Source organism: Arvicanthis niloticus, chromosome 19 (genome assembly GCF_011762505.2).
Source record: "Arvicanthis niloticus isolate mArvNil1 chromosome 19, mArvNil1.pat.X, whole genome shotgun sequence".
Lineage (NCBI taxonomy): Eukaryota > Metazoa > Chordata > Mammalia > Rodentia > Muridae > Arvicanthis > Arvicanthis niloticus.
The window spans coordinates 49,267,782-49,293,350 of NC_047676.1; the positions used below are offsets into that span (position 1 = coordinate 49,267,782).

Below are 25,569 nucleotides of genomic sequence, written 5' to 3' on the forward strand. Positions count from 1 at the left end.
ACTTACATGTTAATAAAGTTTGTGACTGAGTAGCAAGTATACAAAAGCATACTAAGCACTAGGTATGCAGCAATACAGGTTCATTACTTGAAAAGCCACCAGTGTAGCTGAAAGTTCCTGTAAAGGTCAAGTATTTCCTATCTTGATGCCATTAATCCTGAAACATGGAACATTTTAAACACATGGTAGTGTTTAAATTCATAAAATATTACATTAGAAGTCTGAGAGAAGGTAAATTGGATGAAAAAATTTCACAACTCAGGTCGTCACTTGTAATTAATGCTTTATGTGGTACTCTCAGTGAACTCAAGTGTCCTCCCACCATTTGCTATATTCTAAAACTAGGGAGTGCACTTACTGAGACTGGCTTAGATAATTCTTGACCATGTACCAGTGACTTGAGATGTGGCAGCTAATTTAAATTGGAAGTCATAATTTGGGGTTGTAACTTAATCCACGTTCTTAAGAGTGTATATAATATTAATCTGTAATAACCATATTGCTTTAAATTGTTTATTTTTTATAAATCTACTTTCGTAATACAGGCAATGTGATTAGTTGTGTCTTTAACAGAATCATTCAATGTCTAACAATATCTAAACACATCTTTATGAATGAAACTCGGAGAAAAGAAAATTTAAAACACAAGACTAAAAACAATCACAAAATATAGGTGTAAGTACTATTTTAAACAGTAAGAGGGAAAAAATAATGTAGCAAAGAAACAAACCATAAGTTCTCCATAGGACTTGGTACTCTGAACAATTTTTTTTTAAGTTTTAGAATATACAGGGATAATAAAGGAAAAGGAAGGCTAGCTCCTTGGAAATGACTGACCAGTAAAGACAGAATCACTTGAGGACCTTTCTTATACCTTCTTAGATTTTAGATTTTCTACCAATAAACATGGGCAATGTGTATTTATTTGCCAAAAAAAAAAAAAAAATCTAAGACTGTGCATATAACACAGGTGGTATATCAGACTTAGTAGTAACCAATTGGGTAATGCACAGTACAAGTGGACCACTATTCAGTAAACTAAAAGATGCACAGAAATAGTGTGTTCCAAAGTATATAATAAATAAGTAGTATTATAATAAGTAAGATGTGTAATAAGTAGTATGTTACAAAGTGCTTAACTTCCTATTTTAAAAATAGTTTCCTTTTAAAATCTTGCATTTTTATTATACTTTGGATAATCACTAAGGGCTATTCTAAAAAAACTAATCTAAGGGGTCTTATAATTTCATAAGTTAAACAAAGTAGACGCTATTTCAAAGACTTTTAATGCTTTATTTAATGAATGCTAAGCATCTAAAATCCACAGGGGGAAAAATTTAGCTCCATCTAATCGGTTATCTTTTGAAAAAGAAAATTAACACATGCACCAAATGGGTTTCTTGCTGAGCTCTAAGTATTACTTATGAGGGTCAATGCTATGTGTTGCTCTTGTCCATTATTCTGCAGATATATATGGCTTTAAGGGTTCTCTGCCCTGTGCTTTGCCACTAACCACGTCTCCCCAAACATTGGAACACTTCCATCTCCTTTTAACAACTTCCCATTAAAACTCATGGACCATATCCTGTACTTAATGGGCTGTTAATATTTTAAAGCTTCTGTAGTTCTACTGTAAATCCCCAGTCCCTACTGCTATGTTGAAAATATATACAAAAAGATTTCCCCAGCTGACAAAAGAACTCACACAGCTCACATTCTGACAAGCAGTAAACTGTCCTAGTATATATAATAGCAATGTAGCACACAGTAACTATGACAGCTGCATATCAGAAAGCATTGGATACTGCTGGGTACATGCAGACATTTCACTGGCTTCATGCCACATACTTGTCATTTTAGCCCAGCAAAGGCCACAAAGCACATGCTTAATCACTAACATAGCGCCTGAGTGGAAAAAAAAAATTAAGGTAATATGCCAAGAGAATTTAACATGATTTTTTAAATTCAGTTTAAGAAATACAAACATGTAAAACTTTAATTCAGTTATTTCATTGATTATCTAAAGAAAGCAAACTGAAACTTAAAACGTTGGAAAGATTCATTTGGGGGACAAGGGGTATAAACTAACAGGTAAGGTAATTTTATTTTTTTTACCTAAGAAATACATTTAAGTTCAGAAAGAGAAATATTGAGATAAAATTTTACAAAGCTTAAAACGTCTTCATCATAAGAAACCATGGCCCTAAGAAAGAGACGACACTATCAGACTGGCCTTTCTAAGGCCATTTGTTTTCTCCCTGCTCACTCCTCATCTTACCCTTCTCAACCTTGCTCCTCTCTCCCTGGCTGCTTTTTCTAACTTTTATTATGATGCCCCTCCCTTCCTTTCTGACCTCTAAAACACTGCAGCAATGCAGATTCCATTTTCAGAACATTTCCCTATAAGAATGTTAGTTCTACCTCACTGGCTTTAAATCACACCTATGTACTGATGTTTTAATTTCAGTGCTCCTTACCAAAGTACAGCTAACTGCCTACTTGACATTTCCTCTTGGGTACCTAATAAGTAAGCATCGTAAAGTTAGCAAGATTAAAACCTAAAACCTATAAGTCTTGCTCTTCCCTTATAAATCTGTTGTTCAACTGTGTTTCTCTTTTTAAAAGTAACTCCATAATAGGGGTGAGGGGGCGGGGAACGTAGGAACTTGTCAGTGTAAATCTTAGTGAAAATATTCTTTCTTTCAATTCTGTGTCTCTCTCTCTCTCTCTCTCTCTCTCTCTCTCTCTCTCTCTCTCTCTCTCCTTAGTACATTGTCAATAACGGCTGAGCACAGAACCATTATTAATGGTTTGGGGGAGGAGTGCTAGCCTACCACTCCAGCCTCAGAAGTAAGAAGGTGGAAGGACAGTAGGTTAGGTGTTAATAGCAGAAAAAAATTTTTGAAGTTCAGTCCTGGTGAAATATAGCACAAATGCTTAAGTTATAGAGTTTATACATAACTAAGTAATGTGCCAGTGTATTCTTAATCACCAGGTACTATATACCAAACTACTCATAAGTCATTAACTTAAATAAATATGGACAAAATTTATAAGTAATGATAATTATTAGTTGCCTTTTTCTAAATTAAGTTGCATATACTTGCAATATAGAATGTTTTAATGCATAGATACATTGTACAATAGCTAAGTCAACATATTTAACATATGTATTATCTTATATATTAATTTTTGTGTAGAAACAAAGAAATGCTTAAAGTCCACCCTTACTGTGGAGTAATGAACCATAAAATGGACATCTATATCATTCACCCTTCCTCCTAAAGCTCAGAGATCATCACAAAAGGAGTGTGAAGATTGCAAAAGCCAGATATGGAAGAAAACTGCTTCAAAACAGTGTTTCTGGACATGGCAGGGAAGAGGCATGGATGCACTCACAGAGGCTGTGACAGCATACAGAACAGGTGCACAAGATCGAACCGAAAAAATTCAGCATGGGTGGAGGGGATTCATGAAGTCCCACACCTAGATAAGAAACTACTGGCAAGTAATGGCGGCTAAAGAGAGGTGGGGCTGCTTTTCTTCAGCAATGTAGCCCCAGAAAGGCTACCCATCTGCAGTCTATGGCCCTACACATAGGCATATAGTGGCAGTACTAAGTGGAATGGGTTGGTTTTAAATAAAGCATACATGAGATGGAGAGATGGCTCAGTACTTAAGAGTACTTCCTGCTCTTCCAGAGGATCTAGACTCAACTTCCAGCAGCCACATCATGGCTCACAACTATCTGTAATTCTATTTCAGGGGATCCAATGCCCTCTCTAGATACTAGACACACATGTGGTACACACTGATATATACATGCAACAAAACAACTATACATATAAAATCAAGTAATAAAATTTAACATTAAAAAAGCACAGATGGATTGGGGAGGAAGAAGTAGTAAAGTACAGAGGAGGAACTACAAGGGAAGAACTGGGATGGACTTGACAAAAATACATTACATATGTGTGTAGCCCTCAAACGATAAAACACATTATACATATGTGTACAACTCTCAAACAATAAAAACATATTATACATAATGTGTGTAACCCTCAAATGATAAAACATATTACACATATGTGTACAACCCTCAAAACAATAAAAACACATTATACATAATGTGTACACCACTCAAATGATAAAACACATTATTATTTTGTTCCCCCTTCTTTGGTCTTCTTTCTTTTTAAGCTCCATGTGGTTCATAGGTTGTATCATAGGTATTTTGCACCCCACCTAGGGATCGATCCCATCTGCAGACAGCCAACCCCCACACTATTGCTGATGCCAAGAAGCACTTGCTGACAGGAGGAAGTTAGGGAAAGGACTGAAGGAACTGAAGGGGATTGCAGCCCCATAGGAAGAACAATATCAACTAACTGAACCACTCAGAGCTCCCAGGGACTAAATCACCAACCAAAGAGTATACATGGAGGGATCTAAGACTCCAGATACATATTTAGCAGAAGATGGCCTTATCTGACATCAGTGGGAGGGGAAGCCCTTGGTCCTGTGGAGGCTTGATGCCCCAGCATAGGGAGATGCTAGAGCGGTGAGGTGGGAGAGGGTGGGTGAGTGGAGAAGCACCCTCATAAAGGCAAAGGGGAGGGGGAAGCGAGGAATGGGATGAGGGTTTGTATAGGGGTAGCCAGGAAGTGGGATATCATTTGAAATGTAAACAAATAAAATGTTTAAATATATATATATATATATATATATATATATATTGTACTTAATGGTTGTGAAAGTAATTTTATAATAAAATTAGAGTGTGCTTACAAGTGAAAAGAATTAAATTAATTTTTAACAAAATATCAATAAAAATTTGTATTCTTTGTGGCTAATGAAGGCTGCTATATCTACTTGTGTTTTAGATTTGTCTATTATTTCTCTGAACAATGACAATTTCTTTTGGCTCTACTTGTTCCTCAATCTATTGTTATAATTTAATCAACAGACATATATGAAATATTAATGATTGGGTTTAGAGTAAAAAAAATAAAATACAGTGCATTTCTACATTGAATGTGTTCAACTCTAAGAACTTGAAAACTTTATGTACAGAAAAGACTCTCTAGACATCTTCTCGGAGGCAAGTCACAATACCTTAAAGTGCCATATACCCAAGGAAAAGAGTATCTCTATCTGTAAAGATACAGGGACAAGGTTGATGAAAGGTACCAGGGTGAATGAATCTTGTAAATTAAGCTTCCCTAATTTACTATTCTTAGCTAGAATATTAATGTTTTATCACATACTTTGACAATTCAATGTATCTCATCCAACAGCATAAAAAAAGTCAGGTTAACAAGCTTTTTTACAATGGATATAGACAATGTGGTACATTTACATAATGGAGTATTATCCAGTTGTTAAAAAGAATAATAAAATTCACAGCTAAATGGATGGAATGAGGTATCCCAGACTTAGATAGACAACTATGGATATATTCATTTAGAAATGGATATTAGCTTTTAAATCAATTATAACCAAGTACAATCTGGAGAAACAGAGGATAGGTATAGAGTAAGAGACTGGGAAAACTGATAAATCTCATCAGGGAAGAGAAATAGTGTCGATAGTTATGGATGGAGGGGCTAGAATATGAATATCAAGTGTGGAGGTAGAGGGAAGACGAGGACAGAGAGATTATAGGGAGAGACAGCTAAAATTAAAGACCATTTGAGGGGTAGTATGGAAACCTAATACTGTAGGAACTTCCTAAAATATATACATATATATCCAAAGGTAACATAAATGAAATCACCAAGTAATGGGGGAAACAGAGCCATAACAGTCCATCTCTTGTCACCAAATAAAGCTTCTAGTACCAGGATTAGTTCACATCTAATTCAGTTGTTGGCCAGGGTCCCATAGGAACTCCTAAACAATGACGGCTATTGCCAAGACTATAGGTTGCTTTTCACAAACTGATAGCAAGAAAACATCAATATACTCATTAAACACAGAGAAGTCAAGCTGGTGCCTACATAAAGCTTTCACATTAGTATCTTTGGTACATGAAGGTACTCTGCATGCTACCAAAAAAGAAATATAGACACAACCTCAGCCACAAGCCCTTTGATCTGCAATGCTAACCAGCCTGCAAAATATGCTAAGGCAACAGTGGTACAAAGTGTGTGGCGTAAGCAATGTGTGATCAGACTTAGCATCCTCTCCATGAGTGGAACCATATTCAACACTGCTTGAGTAACTAAGAACCTGAGATTAGGTAGCCCAGGAACCTAGTATAGAAAACAAATACTATTGTTATAAAAAAAATAAAAAACAAACAAAACGTTAAAATGACTTCTAATAACATTTTGCTATACTAATTGATTAGTGCCTTGCTCTGCCATTATCAGACACTTTCTCCACAGCAGATGGGAACAAGTACAGAGACATACATACAGATATTGTGCAGAAAATGAAAGACCTTGAAACACTCATCCCTAAATGGGATGTTTCTATCAAATCCCTCCCCTCAGGATTCAGGAAAGCCTGAGCAAGAGGAAGGCGAAAAGGTATATAAGCCAGAGGATTTGGAGGACACAAAGGAAAAAAATGCCTCAAAATCAACATAATCAAAACACATATGAACACACAGAGGCTGAGGTAGCATGCACAGATCTTGTGTATGCACCAGATCCTCTGATACACACTATGGCTTCTAGTTTAGTGGTTTTTATTCCCAAATGTGAGACTGAGTAGGTCTCTGATTCCTGTGCTTTCTCTTGGGCTTTTTTCCTTCTGTTTGTTTATTTCATCCAATTCCGATGTTTAGGGTTTTTGTTTTCCTCTTATTTTATAATTATCCCTTAGAAGTCTGTTTTCTAATGAGAGACAGAAAGGGGTGGATCTAGATGGAAGAGGAGGTGGGGTGTAACTGAGAAGAGTATAGGGAGGGGGAACCATAATATAGTCTATAAGGGGAAATTTTGTTTTCAATAAAAGAAAAAATCATAAAAAATGTTTCTTTAGATCTTTATTTCCTTCTTGTATCACATAAAATTTCATCAAATAAATTTGTATGGTTTTCTTCTGTTCATTTGTCGTTTTCAACTTAATTTTCAGACCTAATTTAGGATTTTAAGAGAGTTAAGAGAAAGTTTTTTCCCACTATCCTAAAGCAAATAAAACTGTGAAGTTTCTGTTGGTTTCCTATGAGCAACAGACAAAAACTTTATTAACACTACTTGGAATGTGACCCAAACATAGAAAGTTTCGTGATGATCCAAGTGAAATTAAAATCAAAAGTTGTGGAAATGCGTTTTATACAGAAGAACAAAAAGGGCTTTTTCCTGTCTGTATCATATATAATATTCTATTCAAAATGAGCAAAAGATCTACAAGTAAACTAAAAATCAAATAAAGATCCTTACAAATAAATCTTTTAAGAGTTTGGATTAACTGATGAGCTTCTTAGATATGCCACTAAAAATATAAACAACAAAAAGTATTTTATAATTTATTAGAACTAAAAAGTTTTGTGCTTCAAAACAATTAACATCAGAAAGACTCAGTGGTACACCTCAGTAATAAAGAAGTTATCTAACATGGAAAGTTCAAAACCCAATACTACCACCAAAACAATAAATAAATAAAATTAGGAAAGTATTTTCAAATCACATATTTCATATAGAATCATAAAAGGCTATTACAGAACAGCAAACAATAAAAAGGCAAATAAGTAAGAAATGAACAAAGAATTTAGATTAATATTTCTCCAAAAGAGATACTGTAAGATACACTAATGACTAATAAGCACAAGAAAATGAAATCAAAGTAGTTCTCAGTAAAGAACATGAAATTAGTATCACAGTAAGATACTACCCCACACATACTATATGATGATAATAAAAATAAAAGGTAATGAATGCCCAGTGCTAAAGAATTAGAACCCAAATACATTGTAAGCAGAAATATTAAAACAATACATCCTCTTCAGAAAATTGTCCAATTCTTCACAAGAATTAACAGTTACCTTGTGACACAGAAGATCCATTCCTATGCACATATTCAGGAGAAATTAAAACATACACGAACACAAAACTATACAATAACACCATTCATATTAGCATCATTCAAAATAGCCAGAGGAAGAAAAACAGAAAAAAGCCCAGGAAAAACATTTGAAAAGTCAACTGAGAAATCAATTAAAATGTGTCCAACTAAAAGAAAGGCATTCAGTAATAAAAAAGGAACCAAGTGCTAATTCTGAACATTAAAAACATGATGTTACAAACAAATAGGTCAAATACAAAAAACATATATTTCTCCATTTATTCAAAATGTCTAGAATAATTTAGAAAATCTCTAAAGGAAGAATTTAAATAACTGGCAATCTAGTGCTGTGTTAGGTCACAAGGCAAGCCCCAAAATGGCAGTACTGCTGACCATGTCCTAAGATGATGGAACAGATTGGGTTTTTTAAAAAACAAGGTAAATAGATTCTTATCAGGTAAACAGAAACCTAAACTCAGTACTCCTCAGAACTCTCATAATACGGGTTTTTATTTGTCAAAAAACCCCACTACTTCTTTTCCCTTCTCATCTTCCAGTATCAACTACCTTGGCCAAACTGCATCCACCTCCATATTAACCCTGGGTAAGAGTGTGTAAGTCCCTATCTAACTCTCAGGCTACTCTGGCCCCCATGCCACCTTCTGCTGCTCTCTGTCCCAGTAAAACTAATAGAACTTTTTCTGACAAGATGCTGCTCTCTCCTCTCTGAAGCAGCCCAGAAGTTTGTACCTAAGTGAACCGTCTTTTCTACCCACCAAGTGGTCCAGATCAGTGATTTCATTGTGCCTCCATAACACTGGAGACAAGTCAAATGATTGCTAATTAGTATAAGGTATTTTTTCAGGGGTAATCAAAATTTTCATAAAAAAGAAAGAAATGTTCATAAATTAGCTGGTAGTCAAGATGGCTAATTTTAGGTAACAATTAGTTAAGAATATAGGATTACATCAGCAGAAGATATTTCCAGAGGAAGTGACCTCATGAAGAAATGAACCAAAAAAAAATCTTCCCTAAATGTAAGAAGGAACCACCCAATCAAATGAAGGCCTGGGTAGAATGAAAAGGTGACGTCCTCTCTTGCTGGTGCTGATAAACTGGCTTCTCTTGTGCTTACATAGCAGCACTCCGTGCAATTAGTCATTTGAACTCTAGTACTTAATGCTGTTAGCTGTCCAAGAACTCAGACCTTCAACTGAAGAGAGAAAGTTAAACTGCCAGCTTCCTGAGTTCAGTCCCAGTGCAGACAGCCTCTCCTGGATTTCTCAGATCATAATCATGTGAGTCAATTCCTCTAATAAGTCTTATATCTGCATAACTCTAATACAGTAATTGTTGTACATTTTTATAAATATGATAAAGCTAACAAATTACACATTTTGACAGGTATATTATGTATATGACTTCTAATCTCAGTTTCTAAAGAGAATTTTCCCTTGAAAGGATATACAAATTTTAATTAAAAACCAAATTATTTGATGTAGTGTGCAATTTTGCATCTATATTTTAAGAAGCACTTATGAGTTCTATGCTTTTCATTAATGAAAAATAATAAAAGTATATTTACTGAAAAATAGCCTAATGAGGGGGACTGGAGAGATGGCTCATAGGTTAAGAGCACTTGCTGCTTTTGCAGAGGACCCAGGTTCAGTTTCCAGCACTCACTTCAAGCAGCTGATAACTGATAACTCTCATTCCCTCACCAGAAAAAAAAAAAAAAAACTAAATAATAAAGATGGTCATCATCTCATTTTGATCAGGCGTTACCCAAGTAAATAGTTTAGCATCACCTTGAGGCAAGTAAATAGGGCAATATCACCTTGAGGCTTTAATAGTAGTTTAAAATACACTGCCCCAAAGAGGCATTTCTCTCATACGTGTTCGTGTATATGCTTGTGTGTGCAAGCGCATGTGTGTACATGGAGTATGGAGGCAGGACCCCAATGTCAGATGTCTTCCTCTATCATTCTCCACCATATATTTTAAAGATTTGTTTACTTGTATTTTATCTGCATGAGTACTTATCTGCATGTATCTGTGTACACAATGTTCATTCCTGGTGCCCACAGGGGCCAGAAGATGTCAGATCCCTGGAACTGGAGTTACAAACAGTTGTAAACCATCATATGGATGCTAGGAATCAAGCCCAGGTCCTAGGAATCAAACTCTGGTCCTCTGCAAGAGCAGAAGGACCCTTATTAACTACTATCTCCCTAGCTTCTCTCGACCTTATTTCTTGAGACAGAGTCTCTAAGTGAACCTAGAGCTTACCAAGTGGCTAGATATGCTAGCAGTATCCTTCTGTGATCACTTGCCCATCAATGTGAACTGTTGCACCTAGGTTTTTATGTAAATGGTAGGGATCTGTACTCAGGTCCTAGTAATTCCCCTCCAAACATTGTACTGAATGAGTCATCTTCACATCCACCAAAAAAGGCATTCTTGTAACCTCTATTTCATCAGCCAATATGGATTGATACAAGATCTGAACTCTGTCTTTACCTATTAAATCTTGAGGGTATTTCTAATATTAGTATGACTGGACACCAGAGACAATGAAGGAGAGAAATTTATGTTCAAATCTCAGACATCAAAATGCCACTCAAAGTAGCCTACATAGCAAAGAACTCACAAGAAAATTAGAAAACTGTCTTGGCAACTTCAGAGTTGAATGTTGTAAGGTGGTGAACTGCTCAAATCTCCTACTTACTTAAATATTTGTAAATATGTAGCTTTAAGGTAACTTCTGTCATTTGCTCAAAAAGGTGAAAATCCAATGAAAGCATATTGAAATTGTATAATTGCGCTTATATATGGTATGAAAAGAAATACATAAACAATGTAAACATCTGTGATCATTTTGATAACTATATAGGATAGATGTTTTCCTGTGATAATTTCATTAACACTAACTATTTCCATTTATTTTAGTAAATGACAAGTTTCTATATTAGCATAATTTCTATCCTATTTTTAATTCCTCAAGCAGATCTGGGAGCCTTTCAGGTATCAATACAGTAAGGAATTAGAGAATTTATCAGACAGCTGCATCCGCACAAGTATAAATCTAGATTTGTTCAGCAAGAATGTGATAAAATGTTCTAGTTTCTAATAGAGGAAGATTAAATTAGCTAAAAAGTATTCAGAAACTTTATGATTCAGTTAACAGATTTTTTCTAAAAGTTAAGACACATTATCTTACTGAGTATCAAGATTCTAAGCATATGCATGGATATATTAAATATGTTATTGTAAAATGAAAACAAATAAAATAACAAAGCTATTTCACTCAGCCAGGACAGTATAAAATTTCTTTTTGCTGACTGTTCATTATTGGTAACATTTGTCTTTTATTTTTAAATACAACTAAGTGGTTACACACCTGCAGGCCTAACTGTTTGGGAGGCTAAGACAAGAAGACACCTGGAGCCTTTGTTCTAGATGTCAGCCTGAACATCATAGGAAGACTCCAGCCTCAAAAGTAAAAGCAAAAAAAAAAAAAAAAAAAAAAAAAAAGGAAGGAATTAAGACGACGTATAGAATAGTAAAAAGAGAACAAGATCATCAGGAATTAGGTTGGTTTTAATTCTTTTTTTCATTTCTTAGCTGAATGACCTTAGAATGCTTATTTAACTATTTTAATTAAGTTTCTCTATTTCAATCATGCAAAAAATCCTAACACTATACAGTTTTTGAGAAAAAAATTATAAAGAGCTTTGTAAAACTAGGAGCAGTGAATGGATCCGTTGGCTTATTATAGGGTAATGACTTTTCTTGAGAGAGAAACTTTATAAACAGTATGATAAATCTGCTTCTTAAAGTTTTTTATTTATATGTATGTGTGTATTTGTGTTACTATATGCAATTTGTGTGCCAGCAGCCATAGAAGTTATCAGATTCTCAAGAACTGCAGGTATGGGAACTTGTAGAGCCTAGTGTGGATGCTGGGAACTTAACTGGGCTTCTACAAGAGCAGCACAGGCTAATGACCACTGAGCTAGCTCTCCAGCTCTGGATATGCTTCTTTCCACTTAAATGCTTACTTTAAATGATGTAATTAAATAGACAACCAATATCCTCCACAATTTTAGTAAATTAACATAAATCAACACTACTAGGAACTACATAGGAATAGTTATATTTTGTAACCAAAAGTGACAACTTATTTCTCATACTTTAAAATCTTTTTTAGTATTTTCTTTAATTAAAAAATGATATCTGTATGTCTAAACATTACAAATTGGACTTACAAGAAGAAAAGTTATTTATTATATTTCTGAACTAAATCTTAATTATTTTTTCTTATTTAGTTCATTTGATACAAGCATAAATAGAAGACTAAATTTTTCATAATAATAAAAAAATAAATTTCTACTTTCCTCTTCCTATACTTATTACCTAAATGAGGCGTAGAGAGAACCAAATATAGTTATAATATCAAGCAAACACAACAATCAAAGGAAAAATACTTGCAGCAATCCATACCTAGTAATAAGAACTGCATTATCGTGGTGGGCAATCCCATTTTCTGGAATGGTGTTTCCATCACTTTGGTGGGAGAGAATGGATTTCTGCCATTTACAGAAGCTATCGAGGGACTTGTCTGCATGATGGTTTATCTCCAAGTTTGGCTGCAATACAACATGCATACCAGAAATGTTCCAAACAAATTACTAAGGTCAGTTGTCAAAACTTTTGAAAACTAAAGTGGGCTTATAATTAGAAGCAGTGGTTTCTAGGAAGAATCTCTTGCCGATTTTTATCTCCAGAACATCTGACCTAGTGTTCATTTAATTTATTACTGATCAGACTTTCTTTCTATTTTCAACTTGAACAGTAAAGAGAACATACATGAGCTCGTCAGCCTACAAAAGTCAACCAAAACCATCATCATCAGGTAAGCCATACAAATAAAATGCTCATCCTTAATTCTGAAACATGTAGCAAGTATGCACATATGAAGAGAAAGCTTTAACAATACATGAGATGTATATTATTTTAAAATATCTCAATATTGCATAAAAAATAAAGTTTAGAGTTAAAAATATTTAACTAGCACTTGCTAGGTGAAGTAACAAAGAAATATATCTGTTCATAATTATTATCCCATAGCCTAAGAGTTTTGATGTATAAAGTAATTCATTCTTACCTGATCTTCTGTGAGAACAATTAAGCGGGCCACTATAATATTCACAACGTTTCCTAGACTGGAGTCACGGTAAAGTTTGGCAACCTGACCTCCAGAAAATAAGAAAAGGCAAAAAGTCAGACAAAAATAATGGGGTGATATTTTGAATTTCTAAAATGATAAAATGTAACTTTATGATTTTATGGTACATATTAAAATATATTATTTTACCTGTACCACTTCAAGATGCTTTGGTTAAAGGATTTTACATAAGTCTACAAAAATAAGTATTTTCTCCTAGAGATGAATTTTATGCATCACAAATCTATAGTATGAGCATGTTTCAAGTCTCTTAGATAAAACTTAACCATTCACACTTACTAAAAATAAATAATAAAACATTTTAAATTTTATTTTCTATGCAAAAGTTAATTGTCCACCAGGGTGTGGTGATACATGCTATAAACAGGCAAATCCCTGAGTTCAAGGCCAGCCTGGCTTGTATAGTGAGTTCCAGATAGACAGTAATGAAAAAGACCCTGCCTCAAAAAAAAAAAAAAGTTGGTTAACAAAGTTTTAGTCTGGGGGAAGGAATGTCAGTACAATTACACTTCCATGGCAAAGCAAATATCTATTTACTATGTACAAGTTGTAGGCTCAATCCCAAGCAGAAATTAAAATAATAATACAAATTCATTTTTTTACCATTTTACACAAATAAAATTTTATCATTTATTTTAGTAAAAATTCATTATATTAATATAAAACACAATAAACTACTTAGTAACACAGTATATAGAGGGATCAAACTTACAATATTCATCACACTCAAAATATAATGTTCAATGTCTTTACGGCCATGGTAGCCCACCATCATTTTGTCTGCCACTACTAGTGTCTCCACAAATCTTTCAGTGCTCACAGATCTTCTCTGTCTGTGATGAATATGTGTGTCATTAATTGGTGGTAAAGAAGGAAAAGAAGATGTCTTGTTCAGCCACCAAGGCTTGCCACTTCCTGTGAGATCTACAATAAAAATAATTAAGTAATTCAGATAAATGTACTAACCAAATACATTTATATAAGAGATCTCATATAGATAGGCCTCTCATAAAATCTTGACTGGATTGAGATATTCAAAATAAAGAAAGAGAATAAAGAAGTGTATAAATAACAAAAATTTCAAATCTTCAAGTTGGTTATCTGAAAAAAATTGAACATTTAACTTATCATAAAATGAATTAGTTAATAAACTTTTAAATAAGTCTTTCATATTATCCTAGTAGCTAACTACAGTATAAAAATACCTAACAAACCATTTAAGATTTAATAGACAAAAAGCATGCTGATGGAAAACAGTGATTCTGCAGTATCTATCCTGATGTGACAAAGCATACATGTTATGATAAGATGCGCTTGTTAAAATGTCTTAATTAAAGAGCAGTCAGTGGTGGTGTGTACCTTTAATCTCAGCACTCAGACAAGTGATTCTCTGAGTTTGAAGCCAGCCTGATTGACAGATTGAGTTCTAGGATAGCCACGAATACACAAAGAAGCCTTTTCTCAAAAAAAAAAAAAAAAAAAAAAAAAAAAAATCTGTTCTCAATTGAAAAATGTTATGAATTAGAGATCCCACAGAATTTTAATGTCTAAAACTATTTAAGTTGGCAGAAAACTCAAGAGTATTGATTTTCTGAAGTCTAAAAGTGGGGTTGCTCACTGGTTAGAGCATGTAAACAAGATGCTTGACCAAGCTCGGAACCTCATAAACCACTGAAATCCAGGTGATGAGGCAACTAAGTCATAATTGTAATGGGATTCCAAGAGCTGGCTGGCTGGCAAGGTTAGTCATATATGTGAGCTATAGGCTGAACGTAGAGACCCTGACTTAATAAATAGTGGAAATGCAACAGAGGATGTCTGACATCAACATGGGGTCTCCGTAAGCAGATGCATGCTACACACACGCATCCGCACAAGATAAAAAAACATGCTTACACACACTCCTGGGAGATAGAATAAGTAAAATAAAATTAGTGTAGGGGGTATTAATATGAGATATGTTAGCAACATTTTTTGAGACTATAATATAATTATATCATTTCTCCTTTTCTTTTACTGCCACCAAAGCCTCCCATATACTCCTCCTTGATCCTTCTTGAATTCATGGCCTCATTTTTCATTAATTATTATTACATGCATATGTATATATAACATGTTACATGAATGTGTGTGTGTGTATCCTGCTCAGTCTATGTACTAGTACTTGTAACTTGTGTTTTCAGAAATGATCATTTAGTATTAGATAACCAATTACTATGCTCTTCTCTGAAAACACAATTTTTCACATTCTCAGCATCCACAGTTCCCTAAAATTATTTGTGTTGGGTTGAGGGTAAATGCAACACATATACAAACACATCGATACCACCACCACCACTCCCATCACCGCCAATCACTTTGGCATGTCTATTGGTGTCATTCTTGTTTAACTCATGGTTAGGCTGTCATGTAAGAGACAAAGTTTCACAGCAAACTCCCCATCCTTTGCTCTTATCAGCTCCCTCTTTTGTCCCCTGGGCCTTAGGTGGGTTGCAATAAACTTATTTTAAAACCATAATTGGTATGGTTCACTCAGTATATCTTTCATTTTTTAAAAGTCAGGTTTGCCAACTGAGGAAAGTTTCTAGTTGTACATCATTTGTAAACACTTCATTTATATTCATATTTATGTTTATTATATGAATTTAGTAGACAGAGGACTATAACATGTTTCTTTCATGTCTTGATGCAGAACTGAATGTTTTTATCACCTCTAGTAGCCAAAATATTTAATGAGGAAGTTTTAAATTAACATATAATTGACAGAAAGTGGCACCATTTTAATTATTTCCCCATTAGCTTTTGCCTTTCTAAAACCTTGCATTGATAGACTGAAGAAATTTTACAAAGTAAGAAGAAATTGAATGATCATAAGAAGAAACAGTTAAATACTTTGGAACTTCATATAAAAATAATTATCTGTATTTCTAAAGGTTAAGGAAGACAGGGACATACCAATTCTTTAAACAGTCTGCTTGAAACAGGGTTTGTTCATGTCCCTTTCTGACAAACAAACTGGTTACCACAATAACCCTGCCTTTATACACTTTTCTGAGTATGAATAGAACCACAACTTGGAATACAAATGATTACATGTATGCAAACACATGATATACAATACTGTAGCATTTGCTGACTCTGAATTCTTCCTTGTTGCCTTGGAAAAAATCATGCAATCATGTTTTTTAACTCAAGAGAAGGACTTACAGGTTCCCACCAGCAGGCTAGTCAAAACTAAAGCTATCTCCAACCACAAAGAATGAATGCTACAAAGCGCCAAAGGAACGAGGAAGTAGATTATCCTTCAGTCAAAATGCCACGTGAAAATCCAGCTCTCGCTAAAGCTAAGCCTATCACCCATCTATACGGGCTTCCAATCCTCAAAGGCTGTGGGGTAATAAATGAATGTTTTTCAAGACGCTATATTTGTAAGAAAAATTGTTGTGAAATATTACCAAGATTTTTCATATTAATATAACTCCAGTTTCTCCTGTTTAGTCATTTGTTATATAAATTAATGATTTGTGCTAAGTTATACCTAATCTTTCATTCAGCTTACTATCTAAATACAGAATTTAAGTACCATTCATTTGGTCATTTTTACTTCTCTGATCCATTCAATTTCTATTTAACTCAAAGCACTGAAAGATTATTTAGACACATCTGAATCCTAAATGGTAATGTTGCTTATCAATGCTACGATCAACCATTCTGATTGTTATAATTTTAGCTTTTTAAATTTCTTGGTTGCTTGGCTGTTAGTATGTCACACAATAAATTCTTTGGGAAGGGCTCTTATGGGTCAAGCATGACAAACGCTGGCCCGACCATGGCAAACATGGCGCCAACAGGTTTTGCCTTTTACCCTTCTTCCCCTTGCTAAAAATCATTAGATTACATTCCTAAAGCTAGCCACCAAGATATGTTCCCTTATTTGCCACTTGCTCCTCCTCAGGAACTACCAAGGTCCAGCTAATAATATATTGGAATCTAGCAATTAAAGTCCCCTTTTGGTTACCCTAACCAATTTTGGTTACTCTAACCAATCTGCCCAATCAAAATTAAACACCTCATCGTGACATGGGGTTTCCCCCTTTCTCTTAATAAACTGCCATTTGCCTAAGGGCCAGAGTGTGTCCCCTCTCTACCCAGAGGCAGTCCTTTGTCACACTTGGGAAAATATCCCTTCTGGTTCTCCCTTGCCCCTATCCTTCCCTCTCCTTTGTCTCCTACCCCCTGACTTTGTCTCTGGAGCAAATGAATCTCCTTTATGCTGAGAACTTGGAATTAGTGTGTCCTGGGCCAATTCTAGTTCTTTTACTTTGATAATGAGATGTTTAACTTTTTATTTATAAATGTCCAATAAAGACATTATGTAGCATATATAATTATATATTTTCTATGATATTTAGAATATGAATAGATGTATAGGAATAATATCTATGATATTTAGGTATATGTATATAGAAAGAATAATTTTCTGTTTTGCTTTTAAATCAATTCAACATAATTGACTCATTAGAACCCTCTTTCTACATTTTATACATTTTAAATTTCTTCTATAATGCTTAACACAATGATTTGTAACTAAATATGTCTAGTCAAAAAATTAAATACAAAGTTAACTTGTTTTCTTTAAAAATAAATGTAATTCTTCAAATTATTCTTTGCTCAGTTTAATATTTTATATATTATAGAATATTAAAATTTGCTTCATAAACATATAATACAGTAACTTTTCTTCCTAAAACTAATAAATGGATCTTATTGCCATCTAAAACAATATTTCAACCTTTTGGCAATTAATAAATAAATGTCTGAATATATGTAACCATTTAAAATTGCTGTATTGACCTGCTACACTTTAGTTTGTGGCATTCATTTACTTATTTCCTGTTCAGTTCACTCTCTCTGTCCTGTCTTGAAAGTAAAGTCTAGGGGTTGGGAATTTAGCTCAGTGGTAGAGCGCTTGCCTAGCAAGTGCAAGGCCCTGGTTGGTCCTCAGCTTAAAAATAAATAAAATAAAAAAGAAAGAAAGAAAGAAAGAAAGAAAGAAAGAAAGAAAGAAAGAAAGGTCTATGAAGTAAGGACCTATGGAGTTTGATAATTGCCACAGTACTAGAATCTAAAGGTGTTGCATGTAGTAAAAATGCATATTTATTTCATAAATATGTGACTAGGTAATAGTAATATAGAGAAACAGTATTATCTATATCAAGGGGCTAAAAAGACATTCCACTATCCCTGAGTAGAAAAATAATGATTTATTTTCATATTTTTTTCATTTTTCATGGATTCCCTAAAGTTTCTAAAGTAGACAGAAATTGTTAATATAAAATTTTAATTCATATTTTAATAACTAAATTATAAAATATTTTAAACATGTGTATGGCATAAATATACCCAGAACCAAAGGGTTTTATGTAGTATATCCTGACATAAACTTTAGTTCCTCACAGCAAGCTAGCTGGGAACGTATATCTGCAAATTTACATCTCCCACCTTACCTATGCAAATGAAATACATTGCAATTTATTTCACAGCCAGCTATTTCCCAAACTTACTAAACATAAAGTGTTTTACTTAGTAAGATCTAGTGACATTCTGGAACACGGAATTCTACGACATTCCCATATACTGGAATCCAGTAAAGCATTTGGAAATGTAATAGGCATAGCCATATTGTGGTGGTTTGACCAGGAATGTCCCACAGGCTCATAAATTTGAATGACTGGTCATCAGGGAGTCACACTATTAGGGAGTGTAGAATAGGTGAGGCCTTGAAGAAAATATGTTACTGGGGAGTGGGCTTTGATGTTTCAAATGCTTAGTGTCTCTGTCTTCCTGCTGTCTGCTGATCCAGATGCAGTACTCTCAGCTACCTCTCCAGGAACATGTCTGACCGCATTGTCCAATGTTGACAATGGGCTAAACCTCTGAACCTGTAAACCAGTCCCTTTAAAAAACCTTGCTCATAGTGTCTCTTCACAGTAATAGTAACCCTAAGACAAATAGTTAAGAGACAGATTTGACTGAAAACAGGAAGATTAAACCTGGAGACAGGAAACCTAGTTAGAACATCAACACACTAGTTTAGGCAAGTGATGATAAGAAACTGAACCAAGTATACTAGTGGTAAGAAAAGAAGGAGAAATGTTTAGAAAATAGTCTTGGTAATCCAAAGGAGAGTTGGAAAAGTCAAAGTTAATCATCCACCTCCAAGGATATAGTTTTTTTGTTATTGTTTTGGTTTTCTGAAATAGGGTCTCTTTACTTAGCCCTGGCTATCCTGGAACTAGGTAGGCAGGGCTGTCCTCAGCTCACAGAGATACAAATGCCTCTGCCTCCTGAGTGCTACAATTAAAGACATATACCACCATACCTGGCTCTTCCAAAGAGAAGAATTTTGATAGCAATAGAAACAAATTTAAAAGTGTTTAACTCACACCAAAACCATTGGAAAATAAAATTGTCACTGAACTAGTACAATAGGCCTTTAAAAGAACAATGCAGGTTGGAGAGATGATCACTGATTAAAATCAAGTCTCACTACCAAAAAAACAAAGGGAATAATGTAAATATCAAAGGTTAAAAGGTGTGTTTTAGAATAGGGTAAAAAAGTTATTTTATTTATAATCATAAAGGAAAATATTATATATAAATGGAAAACTAAGAAAAATTATATCAAAATAAACATTTGAAATCTAGTTTCAAAAGAATGTTTATAGAAGGGTAACTAGAGCCTAGTTTGTTAGATATAAAACAGATATCCCTATTTAGTTTTATTACTCAATATAAAGATCAAATCAAACCTTTCCAGTGTTTACTAAGGAATTGCTTTTAATGGTCTAAGTGATTTAAATGTGTTTACATTAGATAGTCTTTTCTAGTACCAATTCTTGACCAAAATACTTTATATAATTGAAAGTCTGGGAGATTTTTAAACCTTACTTAATAAGAAAGTATGCAGAGTGAGTAGAGAACTCCAAAGACCCCTTTAAATAGCCATGAAGGAAGAAACTGACCCTGTGATGAATACAGAAAGAAATCAAAGAATGATGAATTCACTAATCAACTTGGCAATCCAAAAACAGAAAGAAAAAAATCTGTTGAAAAATATATTTGTTATCTTAGGTAAGCAGACAGCAAGGCCCACCCCAAACAAGGAATAACTGGGACCCACAAGGACCCAGGAAGTCACTCCCAGCCCAGAGCACTGGTTCCTTACTGTCTGGCCCCAGGAACTGAGCAGATCCAAGACAGCAGCTCTGTCCCCAATCACACAGAATCCAGAGAAAGTGGGGCTCCCAGGAACTCTAACCTAGGTAGTATCTTAGGTAAGCGGACAGCAACGGTCACCCCAAACAGGGAGTAACTGGGACACACAAGGACGCAGGAAGTCACTCCCTGCCCAGAGCACTGGTTCCTTCCAGTATGGGCCAGAGCACTGAGCAGATCTTGGGTGGCAGCTCTGCCCCCAATCTCTAAGAACCCAGAGGAAACGGGGCTCCCAGAGCTCTAACCTGGGCAGCATCCTGACTGCACTTGAGCACTGAGCAGATTGTGGGCCCCAGCACTTACCCCAGTAGTTACACCCACCACACAAAGTTCTGACTCAACCAAGATAATAGGAAAGACAGGCTCCAGTCAGGGACAGGGCAGGTAGCACTAAGGAGATATAGATGGCAAAAGGCAAGTGTAAGAACATAAGCATCAGCAACCCAGGGTACTTGGCACCATTAGAACCTAGTTCTCCCACACTAGAAAGTCCTGAATTCCCCATATCACTAGGAAAGCAAGATTCAGATTTAAAATCACTTCTAATGAAGATGATAGAGGACTTTAAGAAGGACATAAATAACACTCTCAAAGAATTTCAGAACACAGGTAAACAGGTAGAAGCCCTTAAAGAGAAAACACAAAAATCCCTTAAAGAATTACAAGAGAACACAACCAAACAGGTAAAAAAATTGAACAAAACCATCCAGGACATAAAAATGGAAGTAGAAACAATCAAGAAATCACAAAGGGAGACTACACTGGAGATAGAAAACCTAGGAAAGAAATCAGGAGTCGTAGATGCAAGCATCACCAACAGAATACAAGACGTAGAAGAGAGAATCTCAGGTGCAGAAGATGCCATAGAAAATATCGACACAACTGTCAAAGAAAATGCAAAATGCAAAAAGTTCTTAACACAAAATATCCAGGAAATCCAGGACACAATGAGGAGACCAAACCTAAGGATAATAGGTATAGATGAGAGTGAAGATTCCCAACTTAAAGGGCCAATAAATATCTTCAACAAAATTACAAAAGAAAACGTCCCTAATCTAAAGAAAGAGATGCCCATAAACATAAAAGAAGCCTATAGAACACCAAATAGACTAGACCAAAAAAGAAATACCTTCTGTCACATAATAATCAAAACACCAAGTGCACAAAACAAAGAAAGAATATTAAATGCAGTAAGGGAGAAAGGCCAAGTAACACATAAAGGCAGACCTATCAGAATTACACCAGACTTCCCACCAGATACTATAAAAGCTAGAAGATGCTGGACAGATGTCATACAGACCCTAAGAGAACACAAATGCCAGCCCAGGCTACTATAGCCAGCAGAACTCTCAATTACCATAGATGGAGAAATCAAGATATTCCATGACAAAACCAAATTTACACAATATCTTCTTACAAACCCAGCATTACAAAGGATAATAGCAGGAAAGCTCCAATACAAGGAGGGAAATTATACCCTAGAAAGAGCAAGAACGTAACCCTCTTCCAACAAATCCAAAAGAAGATAGCCACACAAAGATAATTTCACCTCTACTAACAAAAATAACAGGAGAAAACAATCACTGTTCCTTAATATCTCTTAACATCAATGGACTCAGTTCCCCAATTAAAAGACATAGGCTAATGGACTGGATACATAAACAGGACCCAGCATTTTGCTGCATACAGGAAACACACCTCAGTGCAAAGACAGATTCTACCTTAGAGTAAAAGGCTGGAAAACAATTTTTCAGGCAAATGGTCCTAAGATACAAGCTGGAGTAGCCATTCTAAAATCTCCAGCCCGAGAACACAAAGGAAGGGACTCAAGGCTCCACCTGTATAGGTAATTGAGGGTGGCCTTGCCAGTCATCAGTGGAAGTGGACAGCCTTGGTACCTGAAAGTTTGGATTCCCTAATGTTGGGAAATTTGAAAGCAGGAAGGCAAAAATGGGAGGATGGTGGGAGCACACCCTCATAGAAACTCCCAGAATTATATGGATTAGACATGACAGAGGCAGGCCGCCAGAAGACTAGATTCCAGAATTCAAACAAAAAATTATCTTGATACTAAAATTTGTTTTGAGAATTGTATATTGCAGAATATATAGCCTTGGTGTATCTACTAATCAGGCAAGCTGAGCAGACCTGCTCGAACCCCTGATGTCCTGGAATTCCAGCTGGATGCAGTGAAGACACTGTGTCAGAGGCTTATCAATTTACTCTTCCTCCAACCCCTCTTCTAATATCTCAACACCCATAATCAGCTTGAAGAAGTTAATGAAGAGTTGGCACCCCTATTCCCTGGGCTTGGGGACTGAGGTGGTTAATATTGGGCTGTCTTTCTAGGGAATAGTAGTGGTTTTGGTGGAACAGGGAGGATTAGCTAGGATTTGTTGCATAGCCATAACCTACTGGTAGAAATATGTATAACTGTTATTAAGATGAAGTTATAATTTCTTAAATGGTACAAAATTTACTTTGATTTCAAATTTAAGGTTTTAATTGGTATGAGCTTCTTATTGATATAAAAATGAGGCGAATATTGGTACGCTCATGGGCATTGTGCCTGTATAACACATTTAGGAATACAAGGCTTAGACCCAGTCCTTCTTTAACTTTCTTAACTTATTTGAGATGGTTAGCGTGTGAGTTAAGGGCCTATAGCAAATTCATGGCTCTGAGTTTATTGTTAGGGTGTTTTCTATATTTTATTTAGAAATAGCTGAGAGGAGTTAACAGACAACAGTCCAGATTGCCTTACATAAATAGTTGGTTTTCAAAACATCAGAAATCCACAGAATTGATGTTACAAACATTTCTGTATTAATGTTCATTTTGATTAGAGACCTGTCTGCTCCTGATAGCTTCCTGTCTTAGATTCTAAGAATAAATTGAGCATCTTTGGAGTTATTCCAGTTGTGGTGAGACAGCAACTAGGCAAGAATTGCCTCTTTCCATCTACAGACAAATCACTGTCCAGAAAAGGACACACTTGCAGAATAGTTGACTGATTATATCTGCCTAGACAAAGTAATCATCCCTTAATAATTCTGCATTAATAGGTGTGTCAGATGATACTGGGCCAGAAGGCGGAAGAACAGATGCTCCAACGTTCTGTAGTATAGGGACTGTCCAGGTGTTCAGCAGTCTCTATAAATTGACTATGTTCTAGAAGCTATGCTTTGTGCTTCCCATGATTTCAGTCAACTCAGTCATCCTGGATTTCTGATAGGGTTGAAAACTTATAGTCTCATAACCAATCCTTGCTATTTACTTTGAGAGAAAAGATTTGAGAGGATGGTTTTCAGCTGACATTCATTCTAAAGCCAAGAAAAAAAGAAGCCAGGTTCAGAGCTAAGTCTTTTATTTAGGAGAGATGACAGAGGTTCTGTTTAGTCAGCAAAATGATGGACTGGGAATTAGGTCTATCTTGCACCTTACTAACATAAATTGGTATAGTTATGCTCTAACTGTATTTTGAGAGAAAAGTTTTATTTTAACAGGAAGGGTGATATGTGGGAGGAGCTAAGGAGAGGAGGAGTAAGGAGAGGAGGAGGAGAAGGAGTGTGGAGCTAGGTGATGAGAAAGAGAGAGGTGGGCCAGACATGGAGGCAAATGTTCACATGTCTCCGCCAGTCAAAGATAGTTGATATATCTAGGTTGGGTATTAGGTTACACTTCTGATTGATATTGAGCATTACCAAATTTATAAAGCCATTGGTTAACATTTAAAAAATTGTATAAAAGCAAAAAGGAGAAGGGGGTATGGGATAGCAGTTTTCTATGGAGGGGAAATGGGGAAAGGGATCTGAAATGTAAATAAAATATCCAATAAAAAAAACATGCGGAAAGAAAATTTTAAAGAAGTAATACTTGATTTTGAATAATTAATATTAAAAAAAAGAGTTAGAGTGTCTCAGGTGAGAGAGGAGGTAGACTATCAGAATGATTCAGAACCATTGTGGCTTTAAGTAGCCACAGGTAGATATGTTTTTAATATAGAGCTAGAATAATTGGGATAACTTGTCTAATCTAGGTGGGCAGTTTGTATCATTATCATTTGGCTCAGAAATTATTGTATGAGCATCTTGTGATTTGAGAATTGTTGATACATAAATCTGACATTAATTATAAAAAAAAGAAAAAATATATATTTGTTTAAGACAAGTCTGGTCTATAGAGTAGGCTAGAGGCTAGCCAGGGCTACAACGTGAGATCCAGTCTTAAGAAAAAGAAATATCTTTAAACATAGAAATGGTTTCCCTAACAATGATAAGTAAAATGAGTAACTAATAAATGCTGAGATAGGAAAAATGGGGGTTGGGAAACCCATCCAAGGCTACACTGGGGTCCATATTCCTTTTATTGTGCTATGATGGAGTATGTCTTCTACATTTTTCTATTTTCATATTAGTATTCTAAGTCCCAACCACTAGTCTCACTCTTCCTTTGTCTTGTATAGCTGCCAGAACAGTTTTTCTGTAACACATAGTTTTTGTTTGTTTGTTTGTTTCCCCATGAGATGCGGGAGGAGAAGCACGGGAGTGAGCGAGGGCCCCGCGACCTCTTCAGGCGGACGCCTTACACACTGCATCACCGCCGGTAACACATAGGTTTATATCATTCATGCTCCTTAAAATCTTTCAAAAGAGTTCCAATACACAGTGAACTCTATAGTATGATATATGAGCTCTTCCGATTGGTCCCTTCTAATTTCTCTATCCTAACTTCTCACACTGACTCCCCTTAAGTACCACAGACTACACCTCTATCTCCAACCCATACATATTCTCACAGATACGAATACTATTAATGTATAGAATGTAACAATATCTTTCACTCGGGATCTCATAACTCCTGCCTTCTCTCTGTGGAGCATTCTAGCAGCTGGCCCTCCTCTTTGGTCCCCTCAAGAGCCTTATCTTCCATGAAACTTTCATCACTGAAGCCTAGGTTTGCTGGTTTTCTCTGTATGTGCACAGTTCCCTATTCAGTCCTATCACTACTGTGAGTATTCTCACAATCTT

The 25,569-nt window shown here is 35.3% G+C and overlaps 1 protein-coding gene across 5 annotated transcripts in view; it reads right to left on the reverse strand.

The window, feature by feature from the left end:
* The window catches only part of Adamts6 (ADAM metallopeptidase with thrombospondin type 1 motif 6), a 229,315-nt gene that overhangs the window by 171,674 nt on the left and 32,072 nt on the right, over positions 1–25,569 (reverse strand). For 4 of the 5 annotated variants that reach the window (XR_013105084.1, XM_034523616.2, XM_076916239.1 and 1 more), the window contains exons 5-7: positions 13,974–14,185; positions 13,181–13,264; positions 12,517–12,662 (exon numbers count right to left, since the gene is read on the reverse strand). Coding sequence is in view for 3 of the 5 variants with exons in the window: in XM_034523616.2 (XP_034379507.1) it covers positions 12,517–12,662; positions 13,181–13,264; positions 13,974–14,185 (442 nt within the window). In the remaining 2 variants the exon portion in view is untranslated. Of the gene's footprint in view, positions 1–12,516; positions 12,663–13,180; positions 13,265–13,973; positions 14,186–25,569 lie in introns of those variants that run through there. The other variant, XM_076916241.1, reaches the window with a different exon arrangement.